At 40.6% G+C, this 13,506-nt stretch overlaps 1 protein-coding gene across 3 annotated transcripts; it reads left to right on the forward strand.

Annotated features, from left to right (window-relative positions):
• Positions 1-846: 846 nt before the first annotated feature.
• On the forward strand, positions 847-13,499 carry Pbk (PDZ binding kinase). 3 transcript variants are annotated; one of them, XM_055609855.1, is made up of 8 exons: positions 847-1,034; positions 4,196-4,273; positions 6,761-6,854; positions 8,363-8,505; positions 9,270-9,439; positions 10,356-10,485; positions 12,090-12,269; positions 12,686-13,499. In XM_055609855.1, the coding sequence occupies exons 2-8, from the start codon at positions 4,207-4,209 to the stop codon at positions 12,883-12,885; spliced, it is 984 nt and encodes a 327-aa protein (XP_055465830.1). In that variant the 5' UTR covers positions 847-1,034; positions 4,196-4,206; the 3' UTR covers positions 12,886-13,499. The 3 variants fall into 3 exon arrangements, with proteins under 3 accessions (XP_055465830.1, XP_055465831.1, XP_055465832.1); XM_055609856.1 differs by having other exon boundaries at positions 847-1,023; XM_055609857.1 differs by lacking the exon at positions 12,090-12,269.
• Positions 13,500-13,506: the final 7 nt, after the last annotated feature.

Below are 13,506 nucleotides of genomic sequence, written 5' to 3' on the forward strand. Positions count from 1 at the left end.
TGCTCTCTCCCTCTCTCCTTTCTCTGTCCAGGCGCCTCCCTCCCCTCCCCTCACCCTGTCGCTCTCCTTCCCTCTCTCTCCATCTCCATCCAATACATGTAATATCTGTTGTGCATATTATTTCTAAATAATAACAACTACCTTAGTAAAGAAACTGCTGTCCCATCTATCAGGCTGCGGCTGAATTCCTCCCAACGATCGGAGAGCTCACAGCGCAGCACAGACTGCACCCATCGCTGAGGCAATTCAGTCTTTCTTGCCTTGTGCTGTATGTTTTCTTTTTGAAGGTATCACACTGTCTTTGAGCCACATAGAATGTCTTTTTCTGTTCTCCTAAACGTAGTTCATGTCTCTTGTCGTGAACATGGTAGATAATGCTATGCAATGGGCATCAAAGTACGGACACACGACACACAGTAGGTCCTCTGAATGTATAAGTAGAATGTGGTAATGACAAGAATTAGCAAAACTGGGCCAGTGAGATGGCTCAGCCCCAAATGATGAAACTGTGACTACACATTTCTAGTTAGTGTTTTAAGATCGCATAAACCTGCAATAAAACATCCTACCTGTTGCATATTCTGAGCAGTGTCTGTAATTAGGGTAGATTTGCCTTCAAAACAGGCACATACCTTGTTTTTCCGCCAGCATCTGCCTGACACTTGCTATAGCTTTCCAGCCGTTCCTCTGGAAAGTTTCCCTTAGGTCGCAGTCAAACCTGGAAATCCTAGCAAGCCCCGGCAGACTGCGCGAACACGGAAGTTTTGACCCTCTTGCCGCCCTGTAGTCCGTGGCGGAGCCTTTGAAAACGCGCGCGCCCTAAACGCTGTGGCAGTTACTGCCTCGTAGGCGGGAGCTGCTCTTGGCTTTACCGAGTGGGTGTCCCGACAGCTCTGAGCCAGCGCGGGATTCAGACCCCCGTGCCGCCCGGCGCCCCCTAAACGCTGCGGCGGTTACAGCGAGTGTTGGCTCCCGCCGTCCCTGCACCTTCCGGACTAGGTGTCCAGACAGCTTTGAGCCAGGGTGCGCCCGTGGTAAGGGAAAGCGTGGCGGACTCGAGGGAGGACCGCGGACGGGGGTCAGGGGTTGGGGCATTGAGGACCTGATGGAGAGAGGGTCACGGACGGGACAGACAGCCGCTAGGGGAGGACCTAGGGCCCGGCGGAGGACAAAATCGGAGATCTACAGAGGGCAGCGGTTGGAGTGTACTCAGCTGCCAGGGGAGGACTGAGGGAGGATCCGGGAAGACAGCCGATGGAGCAGAATAGGGAACCCCTCAGAACCATCGCGCATATCCGAGACCCTGACCCCGAGCTCCTGGATCGCGGGAAGTTTCGGGGTTCAGGGAGGAAAGACACCCCCTTCTCAGGTGGCGGGGAAAGCACTTCTCAGTTAATGTTTCTGCCTTTAAGGTGGGATTACAGTAGAAAGGTAGGGATGTGGCATGGGATTAGGGCAGTGGCTCGTGCATGCAGCCCTCGGTGCCAGACTTAGGACCCAAAAGCCTAGGAACAGTAGTGAGTGCCTGTGGTCCCAGCACTGGGCAATGGAGACCAAAGAAGAAAGGAGAGGCTGTGGGTAGAATCTTATATGCGAGAATATTGGTAATTTTGAAAAGTATGTTTACATACATACATGAAAATCCATAGTGAAAATCATAATCACGAAGCGTTAGCCCATCAGTAGATCTGCCAGTTCCATCAGATATGCCCTTTGAACCCTAAGCCTAAAGGTGATGTGGTTTAGTATAGTTATTTAACAATCAGTGCCTATAGGATGTATACACAGACCTAAGACAGTATCTAGACCAAGGCTCAAACTCAACCAGGAAAGAAAAATATTAGATGACTGAAATGGCTGGGACGTGGCATATTTTGGTACAAACAGCGTAAGTGGAAGGGAAGGTAGTTTTGAGTGTCCAGCATATAAGGGGATGTTGAAACCTTTAAACCTAGGTATTTTAATCTTTTAAAAACGAACTGTGTCTGTGTGTCCAGTCCTCAAGCTGTGGGGGCAAGACATTGACATTCCCCGGGGCCACTTTTTGCCAAGCATTTTGCACATGGCTGGCATTTCTACAGGCTGTTTCCCACTTCCATTTCCTGAATTGGGGTCTGAAAGGGTTGCACCCTTTCTCATCTAGCATCTCAGCTTTAATTCCACCTCTGTTGATAAGCCCACGAATCAACTTTGTTCTAGATCTGTGTTTGACTGCCTGTTTGACCTTTCCACCAAGATGTCTAAGAACGCATCCAAAAATGAGCTCCCAGTCTCCAATACCCTCATTTAAAAATTTTTGTTCAAATCTAGAAAGCTCTCCCCACACCCACCCCCTTTTTTCTTTCCTTGCCACAGTTAAGCCATCAGGAAATCATGCCATTTTTCTGGACATTTCTGGACAGTCCTAGACATGCTGATCAATGGAATCTCATGTGTGGCTTTCTATATCTGGTTTCTTTCACTTAGCATCCTTTCCTGGCTAACTTGTATTGTACATAGCACTACTTTGTTACTTTGTATGAAGACACCACATTGTGTTCTGCATTCAGCATCTAATGAGTACTTTTATTGTCTGCTGGGACTGTTAGGAATAATGCTGCTTGTATGTAGTTTTCTGTTTTTGTTTTGTTTGTTGCAGGGGTCTCACTGTTGCCCAGTCTGGTCTTAGCCTCCCAAGGACTGGTATTACAGATGTACATCTAGGTTTGCCTTAAAGAATAATGAGATGGGGGTTGGAGAGATGGCTCAGTGGTTAAGAGCACTGTCTACTCTTCCTGAGGTCCTGAGTTCAATTCCCAGCAACCATCTGGTGGCTCACAGCCATCTATACTGGGATCTGATGCCCTCTTCTGGCATGCAGGTGTATGTGCAGTTAGAGTACTCATATACATAAAAAAATTAAGTAAACCTTAAAAAAAAAAAAAAAAGGATAATGAGACATGTTTTTAACTTCTCCTAGGAGGGAGACATAGTATTTACCTTTTGGGTTGGGCACTGGGGATCGAACTCGTGGCCATGTGTATAGTAGGCTGACACTCTACCCCTGAGCTACACTCCTAGCTCTTGCATACTTTTTTGAACTAGATAGGGTTTTTGTTTGTTTGTTTTGCTTTTAATACAATTTATATTTTTTTTAAGTTTTAAAAATTACATCTACTTGTTTATATATGTGTTGTGTATGTGTGTGGGCAGGCATGTGCCACAGTATGTGTGGTGGTCAGAAGACAGTTTGTGAGAGTTGGTTCTCTCTACTATATGGGACCTGGGAACTGAACTCAGGTTGACAGGCTTGGCAGCAAGTGCTGTTACCGTCTGAACTGTTTCTGGACTCTAAGTATATATATCTTATAGTTAAAACTATAACCTCTAGTCACTGATAGTATGACCATGAGTAAGTAATTTGTATCTCTGGGTTTTAATTTTACCTTTGTAAATAAAATTGGACTCAGTATTTGCTGAGGTCATTTTTTTGTTACAGGATATTTGATGCCATTGTGAGCCCCAAAATTGTGAATTGTAAAACCCTTTTCTTGGTTTGGCTTTAATCCAAGAGCTTTCTGTTTATTGTAAACAGGTGATTATGGTGTGGTTTATCCAGCCCTGGCACACACCTAGAGATCTCAGTATCCTGAATCTAAAAAAAGTTAACCCTAGGTCAAGAGCCGAGCTAGAAACCAGTTGACAGAGGTTAAAGAGTAGGAGGGACTTCGAGTTGAGTGTTCTTTTAAGATGGCGTGGAGAAGAAGAAAGAGCTTTTAGCTCAAGCTCTGGCTTTAGCTTAGGCTCAATTCCCTGGCCTTTTTGGGCTTTGAGCTAGCAAGCCTTTGGCCTTGGGTTTTTTTGTTTGTTTGTTTGGTTGGTTTTTTTGTTTTGTTTTGTTTTGTTTTTCCTTTTGTTCCTGGTGAGCTGTTTCCTTTTGCTCACCAGGGGAGTTGGTTTTCCATCCAGACCTAGCTGAGAAGGAAGGTTAGTTGGTTATTTTCTCTGCTTCTCTGAGCTAGCAGGTTTTCACTTCAGCATCTGGCTCCTGAGTCTTTATTGGTAAAATAGAACAGTTGGGATTTTCCTTCATTTAAACAATAATTTTTAGTTCCCAGGTTGTATATTTCTGTGATAAAATGATGCTATAGAATTCTTACAAATGACAGTGTTATTCTTTAAAGCTGCAGTATAACTTAGCTTGTTTTTATCATAGAACCAAAAGTGATGGCTACAATGGAAGGAATCAATAATTTCAAGACGCCAAACAAATTATCTGAAAAAAGAAAATCTGGTAAGATTACAGAAGACCTTCTCTTGTTGCTGTTTCTACTAGGAATGTTTTAGTGTTTGCTCCTTTGTCATCGTTTGTAAATAGTCATAGCATTGGTCATTATAACTGCTGATCATAACAAAGGTTCTAGTAGCAAAGGCCAGACAGGGCCTTCTGGATTTTAGGTTCTGCCTACTGATGGTCTTCTGGCTTGAACTGGAGGATAATAGAGGAGTTGGTTCTTTCCTTCTAGGAGGGATTCAGGAATCATGCATCAGGCTTGTACAGCAAGCACTTTACCTCTGCAGTGACTCGAAGATTGTTTAGGGTATCTTCAGTTGGTCATATGCAGATTAAGAAACATTAATATTTTTCCCACTTCATTCTCTATTACTTTAACAAACTACCATATTACACCGGCTAGTGGACATGTTAGTATTGTTCCCAATCTATTGCCTCCTGAGATTACAGTTTGTGCTTCCACACCCTGCCCACCAGGACCTTTCAGAACATCTGTATTCCTCAGTGTGCCCAGACTGTCTTTCACATCAGTGAGTATCTTTCTGAGATGTGTATCTGTTTTTATGATTTGTTCTGCCACTCCCGCCATTTGGTGGTATGTTTCAATTGGTTTGTTTTTCTTCTGGCATGAGCAATGTTTTTTGCTTCTTTCATAGCTGGAAATTTTTGATTAGGTGGTAGAGATTTTATGTCACTGAGTTCTGAATTTTGTCACTCTACAGAGTGGTTTCATGATGTTCCAAAGCTAATAGAGGTGAACAGGGGCAAGCCTACTACTTCTTTTGAGACTGGCTTTTAAACTTTCTCACAGACTTTGCTTGAGCTACAAGTTAGCTGTAGTACTGAGTTGTTACCTTTTAGAGGGCTTTCCTCCACAGTCTGCTACAGTACTGGCGGTAACATTATCTTATGCCTAGAGCCTGTCATTTTCAGTTATTTAGCCTACTGCAGTTCCTAGCTTGGGAGATGTTACCTGTTATGTATGCAGTTAAGTACTTGGCCATGCACTCAATGGGATTTTTTTCAGCTTGCTTTCTTTTAGCTCTCTCCTGTGTTCTGCTCATAGCTTCCAGGTTGTCCTTGACCTCTGCTCTGTTTCCTGCTTTGACAACTCTGTTGGGCTCTTTCCTCTGTGTTTAAGCCTAGGACTGTCTTTAGGTGGTATGGGGAAATGACAGGGCTTACTCTGTTCCTCTTTGCTCAGAGGCTCTACCTCTTGTCACATACCTGAAACCTACTGTATTCTACAGGGGTTTGTAGTTCACAGAGAGAGCAGCTCCAAGAGCAGTTAGTTATTCCTGACCTGAAACAAAACTGTCTCATCTTTTAATAATTATAGAATGTTCTGAATTATATTTAAATTTATTTTGTTTTTGTTTGTGTAGCTGCCAAAGCAAATTCTAGTATTCAGACATGTGTACAAGGTGTGTGTGTGTGTGTGTGTGTGTGTGTGTGTGTGTGTGTGTGTGGTCTCCTTGAACATGTGCCATGGGATCAAGAAACTATGTAAAAGGCCAGGCTGTATTTAGTTCCGGGCATGTCCATCTTGTAGCACACAGGTCATATGTACCCCAGGATAGCTATGAATGTGTGAATGTGACTCAGCACACAGTACTTAAAACATTACAAGGTTTTCTTCCAATTTTCTGTTTTTTGTAACTAGTGCGCATTTTTGAGCACGAACTTTGTAGATGTCAGTGTGTCACAGGGTCACAAAGTTCATGTTCCTGGTAGACTCTGAGGATCACAGTAGGACTTTCAAATGCTTGCTTATTTGATTTTCTTCTATCTTTTTTTTAGATATATTTTTATTTATTTGTGTGTGTGTGTGTCACATACATGTGGGTGCCCTTGGAGGTCAGAAGAGGGCATTGGATTCTCTGGAAGTTGGAGTTACAGATGGTTATAAGCTGTCTGATGTGTGTGCTGGGAATCAGACACTAGCCCTTTGTAGAGCAGCAAATACTCTGGACCACTGAGCCACCAACCTCTATATTCTTTATTTAAAATAATTTTTTTTTCCAAGAGCATTTCTCTGTGTAGTACTGGCTGTCCAGAAACTTGCTCTGTAGACAAGGCTGGCCTCAACTCAGATATCCACCTGCCTGTGTCTCTTTATTTTTAAACAGCCTTTTTAAAATGTAAAAAGGGCCAGGGAGATGGCTGAACAGGTTGACCCAAATGTGACCCACCCAAATAAAACCATGTTCACCTGTGTGACATGGCATTCACGTCTGCACATACACAGAGACACACCTATACACCATGTATACATACATGTAATAATTGAATAGATATTTAAAATTCTTAGCTTTGTATGCCATAAAAAACAAGCCATTTTCATTATTGTTACTGTGAGAGTTACAGTAGTCTTGTCAAAGGGTATCTACACACTCTGTACAAATTACAATAGGGCTCCAAGACTGTCAAGGTGCTTTTGTACTGCTCTTTTCAAATGCTGTTTTTGCTTTTGTTTTTTATTTTTAGTATTATGTTCAACTCCATGTATAAATATCCCTGCCTCTCCATTTATGAAAAAACTTGGCTTTGGGACAGGGGTCAACGTGTACCTAATGAAAAGGTGAGTGCACGATTTCCTGCTTATGTATCAAAGCAGAGGCTGAGACCCATAACCAAGCCTTTGGCATAGTGTAGGGAATCATATGAAAGAAGGAGGAATTAGTATATCCTAGAGGAGACAGGGAGCCCCACAAGTCCCAAATATATCTGAGCACAGGGGTCTTCTATGAGACTTTTTATCCAACCAAGGACCATGCATGGATATAACCTACAACCCCTGCTCAGACATAGCCCATGGTAGCTCAGTATCCAAGTGAGTTCCCTAGTAAGGGGGACAGGAACTGTTTCTGACATGAACTCATGAGCTTCCCCTCCCCCCTCAGGGAAGAGCAGCCTTGCTAGGCCACAGATAAAGACATTGCAACCATGCTGAAGATACCTGATAAGCTAGGGCCAGACGGAAGGAGAGGACGCCCCCTCTCTGTGAACTTGGAAGGGGACAGGGAGGAGATGAGGGAGGGGAGGATTGGGAGGGAAAGAGGGAGTGGGCTACAGCTGGGATACAAGTGAATGTATAAAATTATTTTAAAATAAAAAAATATTAATAAAAAAAAATTTCCTGCTTGTGGGACTGTAGGTCCATTGTGCTTGGATTGCATAAGTTCCTGAAGGCTACATTCCAGTTCTTAGAGCTCTGCCCCAGATACTTAACTCCTAAACTCCTCCTAGTGTCTTATTAAAAGAGAAGTAGCTTAACCTTTTTCCCTTCTGGCTTCTGTAAGAAGGTGAAATGGTAGAAAGATACTAGAACATGGCTTTGAGTATGGTGAACAGGGTAGGAGAACTGCGCTGTGTGGAGCTGAACTGGTAATGGTGAGAAAGAGCTTGCTTAGGGATGGGGCACTGTTGTCAGTTAATGCCTATAGAGGAGAGAGAGCCAGCCGTTCTTTTTAGGGATGCAGCCCCTAAGAGGCTACTCATGGGAGTAGGAGGTCCTCCGCCCAGAAACTGAGTCCGCTCAATAGGCATAAAAATAAAGAGCACATGAAGTTAGGAGGGAAAAGTAGGGGTGGGATAGAAGAGAAATCGGAGGGGAAAGAACAGAAAGTCGATTTGATAAAAATACATAGTAGTATGAAATTTCAAATAATAAAAGAATAGCATACTATTTTGAGCCTGTTTTGAGCATTTCTCTTAAGTTTCTTTAATATTAATTATAGCATGCCATAATATGTATAGGTAAATGTTAATAAAATAGTAGACTGACATGCCAAGATAGAAATGTTAGACAATAGGGTAGCAACTTTAAAGTTTAATTTTACTTTTGTAAATTTGTAAACATTCCGTCCTGATCTTTGCCCTTTATTCCCTTCTCAGAGCTTAGATATCAGGTACTGTTCAGGGCATCAAGACACTGATTTAGTCAAAGCAGAAATGTAACAAGTGTTGATGAGCTAAATAATTTTTATATATTTTTAAAAACATACTTCTATGGAGTGAAAGTTTGAGTGTGTTGGTGGTTTTTATTCATTTTGTACCTACAAATTTACATATATATATATATTTTAGGTCTCCAAGAGGGTTGTCTCACTCTCCTTGGGCCGTGAAAAAGATAAATCCATTATGTACCGATCATTATCGAACTGTATATCAGAAGAGACTAACTGATGAAGCTAAGATTTTAAAAAATCTGAATCATCCAAACATTATAGGTAAGTTTAAATTGATGTGGGGCAGTATGTGGTAGAACAAGGTTCTGTATATCTAGCTAGGAGTAGTATAGATATACTCTGAACTGATTTTGCTAATAGAAATAAAGTTGGACCTACAAGCTGTAAAGAATCAAGTTAATGTGAGTTGTCTAGAGTAAAAACTCACATAAGGGGCTGGAGAGATGGATCAGCAGGTGAGGGCACTTGTCACCTTTGCAGGACTCAGTTCAGTTCTAGGCACTCACATGGTGCCTTACAACCATCCACCGGGGGCCAGTGTCTACACGTCCACTGGCAGCAGGTACACAGGTGGTGCACATATATACATGTAGGCAAAAAACTCATGCACGTAAATAAATCTTAAAAAAGATTTAAAATTCACATATTTCAGAGGTTTTAAGTGTTTGTGTACCTTCATGGAGTTGAATTGGAAGTAGTCATTTTGGTGATGGTAAAGATTTCAGGAATGTAGAATAGAATAGTCTTCATTTAGATCATTTATGTTCATTTAGGTAGTTTCGTGCATTGTTTTAACTTTGCATTTTTGGTATTAATGGTGCTGGTAGAACCATTCTATTTATAAAAGCAGAGTAAAACTGTTTTGATCTGTGGTGCTAGACACATACTTGAAGGCATTTAAATTATACCTCTGGGTTAGTTTTGTAAATAATAGCTATCTTATTGTGTTAATCCAGGTCCAAGTTACATTACTGAAGAAGCACTGGTTTCCAGAGTCTGATAGAAAAATGTCATGTTTTCTTAAGGGTATCGTGCTTTTACTGAAGCCAGTGATGGTAGTCTGTGCCTTGCTATGGAATATGGAGGTGAGAAGTCTCTGAATGACCTAATAGAAGAACGGAACAAAGACAGTGGAAGTCCTTTTCCAGCAGCTGTAATTCTCAGAGTTGCTCTGCACATGGCGAGAGGGCTAAAGGTAACTATGCCATTATATTTAGATAGCATTGGTGAACTATGAAGAAATTAAATATGTTATACCTATGTTGCCATGTTTTTGGATAGACTGAACATAAAAGAAAAGAAATGTATATATTGCCAGGCAGTGGTGGCAGACACCTTTAATCCCAGTACTTTAGAGTCAGAGGCAGGCAGATCTCTGAGTTTGAGGCCAGCCTGGTCTCAGACTGAGTTTCAGGACAGCCAAGGCTACACAGAGAAACCTGTATTGAAAAACAAAAAGGGTAGAAACACCTGAATTATTTACTAATGGCTTTAAGTATTTATGTTTAGTGAAATTAATAAATTGTAGTGTAACCATGTTGGGGCCTATTCACCACATGGGTGCATTTGAAGTAAGTATAGTAAACTCTTGTGTAAGAGCAGATCCCAGGAAGAATGGCCTCTCATTTTCAACTGCTCAAATGCTGACAAAGGAACAGACAGCCATTTTGCAGCACTGTTCAAATGGGACAATAATTGCTTGCAACCCAAAAAGAAGTTAATGTTCAAAACATGGTATAGCTTTGGATTATATTTCTGCTTCTGCTCATGAATTATAGTGGCCTCATGTCACCTGTTTTTCTTGTATTACATCACAATTTGATTACTTCACAAGTTTGCCTTATTGTGAAGATTCCAAAATTAAATCTAAAACTATTGGCCTTAAATGAAATTGGAGTGTTTTGAAATCGTCTGAATAGAAAATTAAATGGCCTTTGAGAATCCATACATCTTTAAAAATATTTTTAGATGACATGGCATGTTTCCATCTTGGCTTCAAATACCTTGAAATAGATAAAGTAAGTCTAATTTACAAAGGGAATTCAAGTCATTGTTTTATTGAAAGTTTTTATTAGTATTTTCTGCTTATTTATTTGCTTTTACAATTTTAGTATCTGCATCAAGAAAAGAAGCTGCTTCATGGAGATTTAAAATCTTCAAACGTTGTAATTAAAGGTGATTTTGAAACAATTAAAATCTGTGATGTAGGAGTCTCTCTGCCATTGGATGAGAATATGACTGGTAAATAGCTCTGTTAAATTCATAAAATTTTTGTGTTCTAAAACATAATAAAGCTACATGGTTTTAAATGAGCTGTTTTGATAAGCATATAATACAAAGCATCTTTAGTGTTTTGCCTCCTCTGAGCCTAGCTCCTTTCCTTCCTTCCTTATGACATCTTGGTATGTCTGTGTATTTTTTTGTTTTACTTTGATTTGTTTGAAGTAGGTCAGTGTAGGAGGGCCTCAGGCTCACAGGCCTCCTACAGCCTTCAGTCTGTGCCCACCTTGGCCCTGACTAGCGTGGATTTTAACTGAAGAACTTTGGGAAAGAAACACCCGCTAGACTAGTGCTTCCCCAGCTTCTGGATATTCTAATGCAGTCATGCTAATAAGAATTGGCTATTACTTCTTTCCCTTTCTCTTCAAATGTTTCTTTCTCTCCTTGTAAGTTTATTGAGAGCCTTAAAGTAGAATTCTGAAGATAAACGTTTTTGATTAAACAAAGTGCGTGTTTTTCTACCATTGTTTGGAAGTGAGTTGTATGCATTTTGTTTTCAATTCTACCCTTGTATAAGAATGGATATTAAAGTAAGGAAATGCAGAAAAATTACATTTGTAGTGTAATGTACTTTAACCCTGTCCAGTGAATTTGATTCATCTTAGTTACAGAAATAGAGTTTTTAAACATGTAAAGGAAATTTTGCCTTTAAGGAAGGAGAATGTCGTTGGTATAATACTTGAAAGAGGAATTAGAGACAACTAACAAAATATCTAGGAGAGCCTTGAGTATTTTAAAATTTAGCAAAGTAAATGTATAAATATTTGGGGTCATTGGGTCACAGCCAAGGAAATTTGGAGACTGTTTTGAGTTGATTCACTAAGTGGTACATGTACAATCTCTAGTTTCCCAGGAAAAAAAGTAGTGTTTAGTGAGTATGTTAAAAAAGACCAAACTCACCACCATTAGCTGTACTTCTTTGCCAGCCAGGAAAGGAAGAACAGGCCGGTGTGATTATCCCTTCTGGTTCTCCTGACTTAGTAATCATAAAAGTACTGAAATGTCATTTGGCTCTCAGCCATTGTGACTTCATTGCTTGCAGAAAACCCGAGGCCCAGACATGAAGTGGTTGGCAGTGTCACACAGCTTATTATGTACGTCTTAGAAGCCAAGCAAGGCAGTCTGGCTTGAGTCTGGAATTTTGACATCTATCTATATTCATTATATTTCTGTCACCTTCTAAGAGAACTGTTTTTGTTTTTTGACACGTTCCTCGGTGTATTCCTGGTTGTCCTGGAACTTGCTCTGCAGACTAGGCTGGCCTTAAACTCAAGAGATCTGCCTGCCTCTGCCTCCTAAGTGCTGGGATTAAAGGAATGGGCCACCACTACCCAGCTGAACTATTGTTTTCTTACATTTCCATTAACTGATGCGATTTTAATATTTGCCAGTCTGATAAGGACAGATCCTTTATATCGAGGTTGAACTCCCCATACAAATGGGTTTTGCTTGTGCTGTTTTGTTGGTTGCTTGCCTTTCTCCATGATCTTTAATACTTACTCTACTATTACTATTCTACTTGTATTTTTTTTTTGTGTGTGTGTGTGTGTGTGTGTGTGTTTCAGTGACTGATCCTGAGGCCTGTTATATTGGTACTGAGCCATGGAAACCCAAGGAAGCGTTGGAGGAAAATGGCATTATTACTGACAAGTCAGATATATTTGCTTTTGGCCTTACTCTGTGGGAAATGATGACTTTATGTATTCCACACATCAATCTTCCAGATGAAGAAGATGATGATGAAGGTATAAATAGAAATAGGTTTAAGATAAACCTGAGTTTCTTTCCAGATTAGTGCATATACTTGTCTTTCCACTAAGTTAAAATTTAAATAGCAAGTTGTTTAAGACTATAGTAGTACTGTTAGATTTAATCACATACAAATGATACAGACTGAGAATAGGAAGATAGGGGTATTCCTCTCTGTAACCCCTCCACTAATGGGTTCTCTCAATTTTCTTTAATCAATCTACATTGGGTGGGTGATCTAGTTGAACAGTTTCCTTAATTTTTTGCTGGAGAGAAAATAGCTAGTCTCTGTGGAGAGTTGGCCTGTGGTATAGGGAATGCATATGTATAACCCTATCTTGAGGGTAAGCTGTTGAGCTATTCCGTGACCTACATGATTTTGCGTTTTCATCTCTAACTCCTACATGTATAGATACAACCTTTGATGAGAGTGACTTTGATGATGAAGCGTACTATGCAGCTCTGGGGACCAGGCCGTCCATCAACATGGAAGAATTGGATGAATCCTACCAGAAGGTCATTGAACTCTTCTCTGTGTGTACTAATGAGGATCCTAAAGATCGCCCGTCTGCTGCACACATTGTTGACGCTTTGGAACTGGATGGCCAATGATGCTGTTTTGTGGCATAGTGTGTATGGGTACTGTTAGCTCAGATGCATTTATTTAGTTATTATGACCTATAGTGGCTAGACTCTGGAAGCGGTTTATCTTGGGACCACTGTATATAGTTAACATTTGCATAATTTTCTGACATGTTGCATTTTTAGATTGTAAGCATTTATTATACTGGATAGTCTGTGGTAACTCTCCAAGTACCTAGATACTGCCCCTACTGATTTAAAACACTAGTGAGCCATGTCTGAGGTGACTTAGATCTTTTTAGGCATTCTTTTCTTTAATGGTTTACTAAATTTCACTATAAACAGTACAAAGTTAATGTACAGCTGCTCACAGTGTCCTATTGGCCCATCTGCTCCAGAACTCGAAAAGCATGTGTATGGTTCAGAAGAGTAGCTCCTATGGTGTTTCAGACCCTGGTTACAGCTGTCTTGCATCTCCACATTTTAGTTGTCTAATTTATGGAATATATTTTTGTGCTAATATTTACTTTTTACTGACTGTATCCTAAGTCTTCTAAAGTTGTAAGACTAACCAAACAATAAAGAGCAGTTTCAGTACTAGGCATGTCAGCATTATCTTTTCTTGTTGCTGTGTTGCCATTGGACTTGTGG

This window comes from Psammomys obesus, unplaced genomic scaffold (genome assembly GCF_907164565.1).
Source record: "Psammomys obesus unplaced genomic scaffold, mPsaObe1.curated_primary_1811, whole genome shotgun sequence".
In the NCBI taxonomy this organism is placed as follows: Eukaryota; Metazoa; Chordata; class Mammalia; order Rodentia; family Muridae; genus Psammomys; species Psammomys obesus.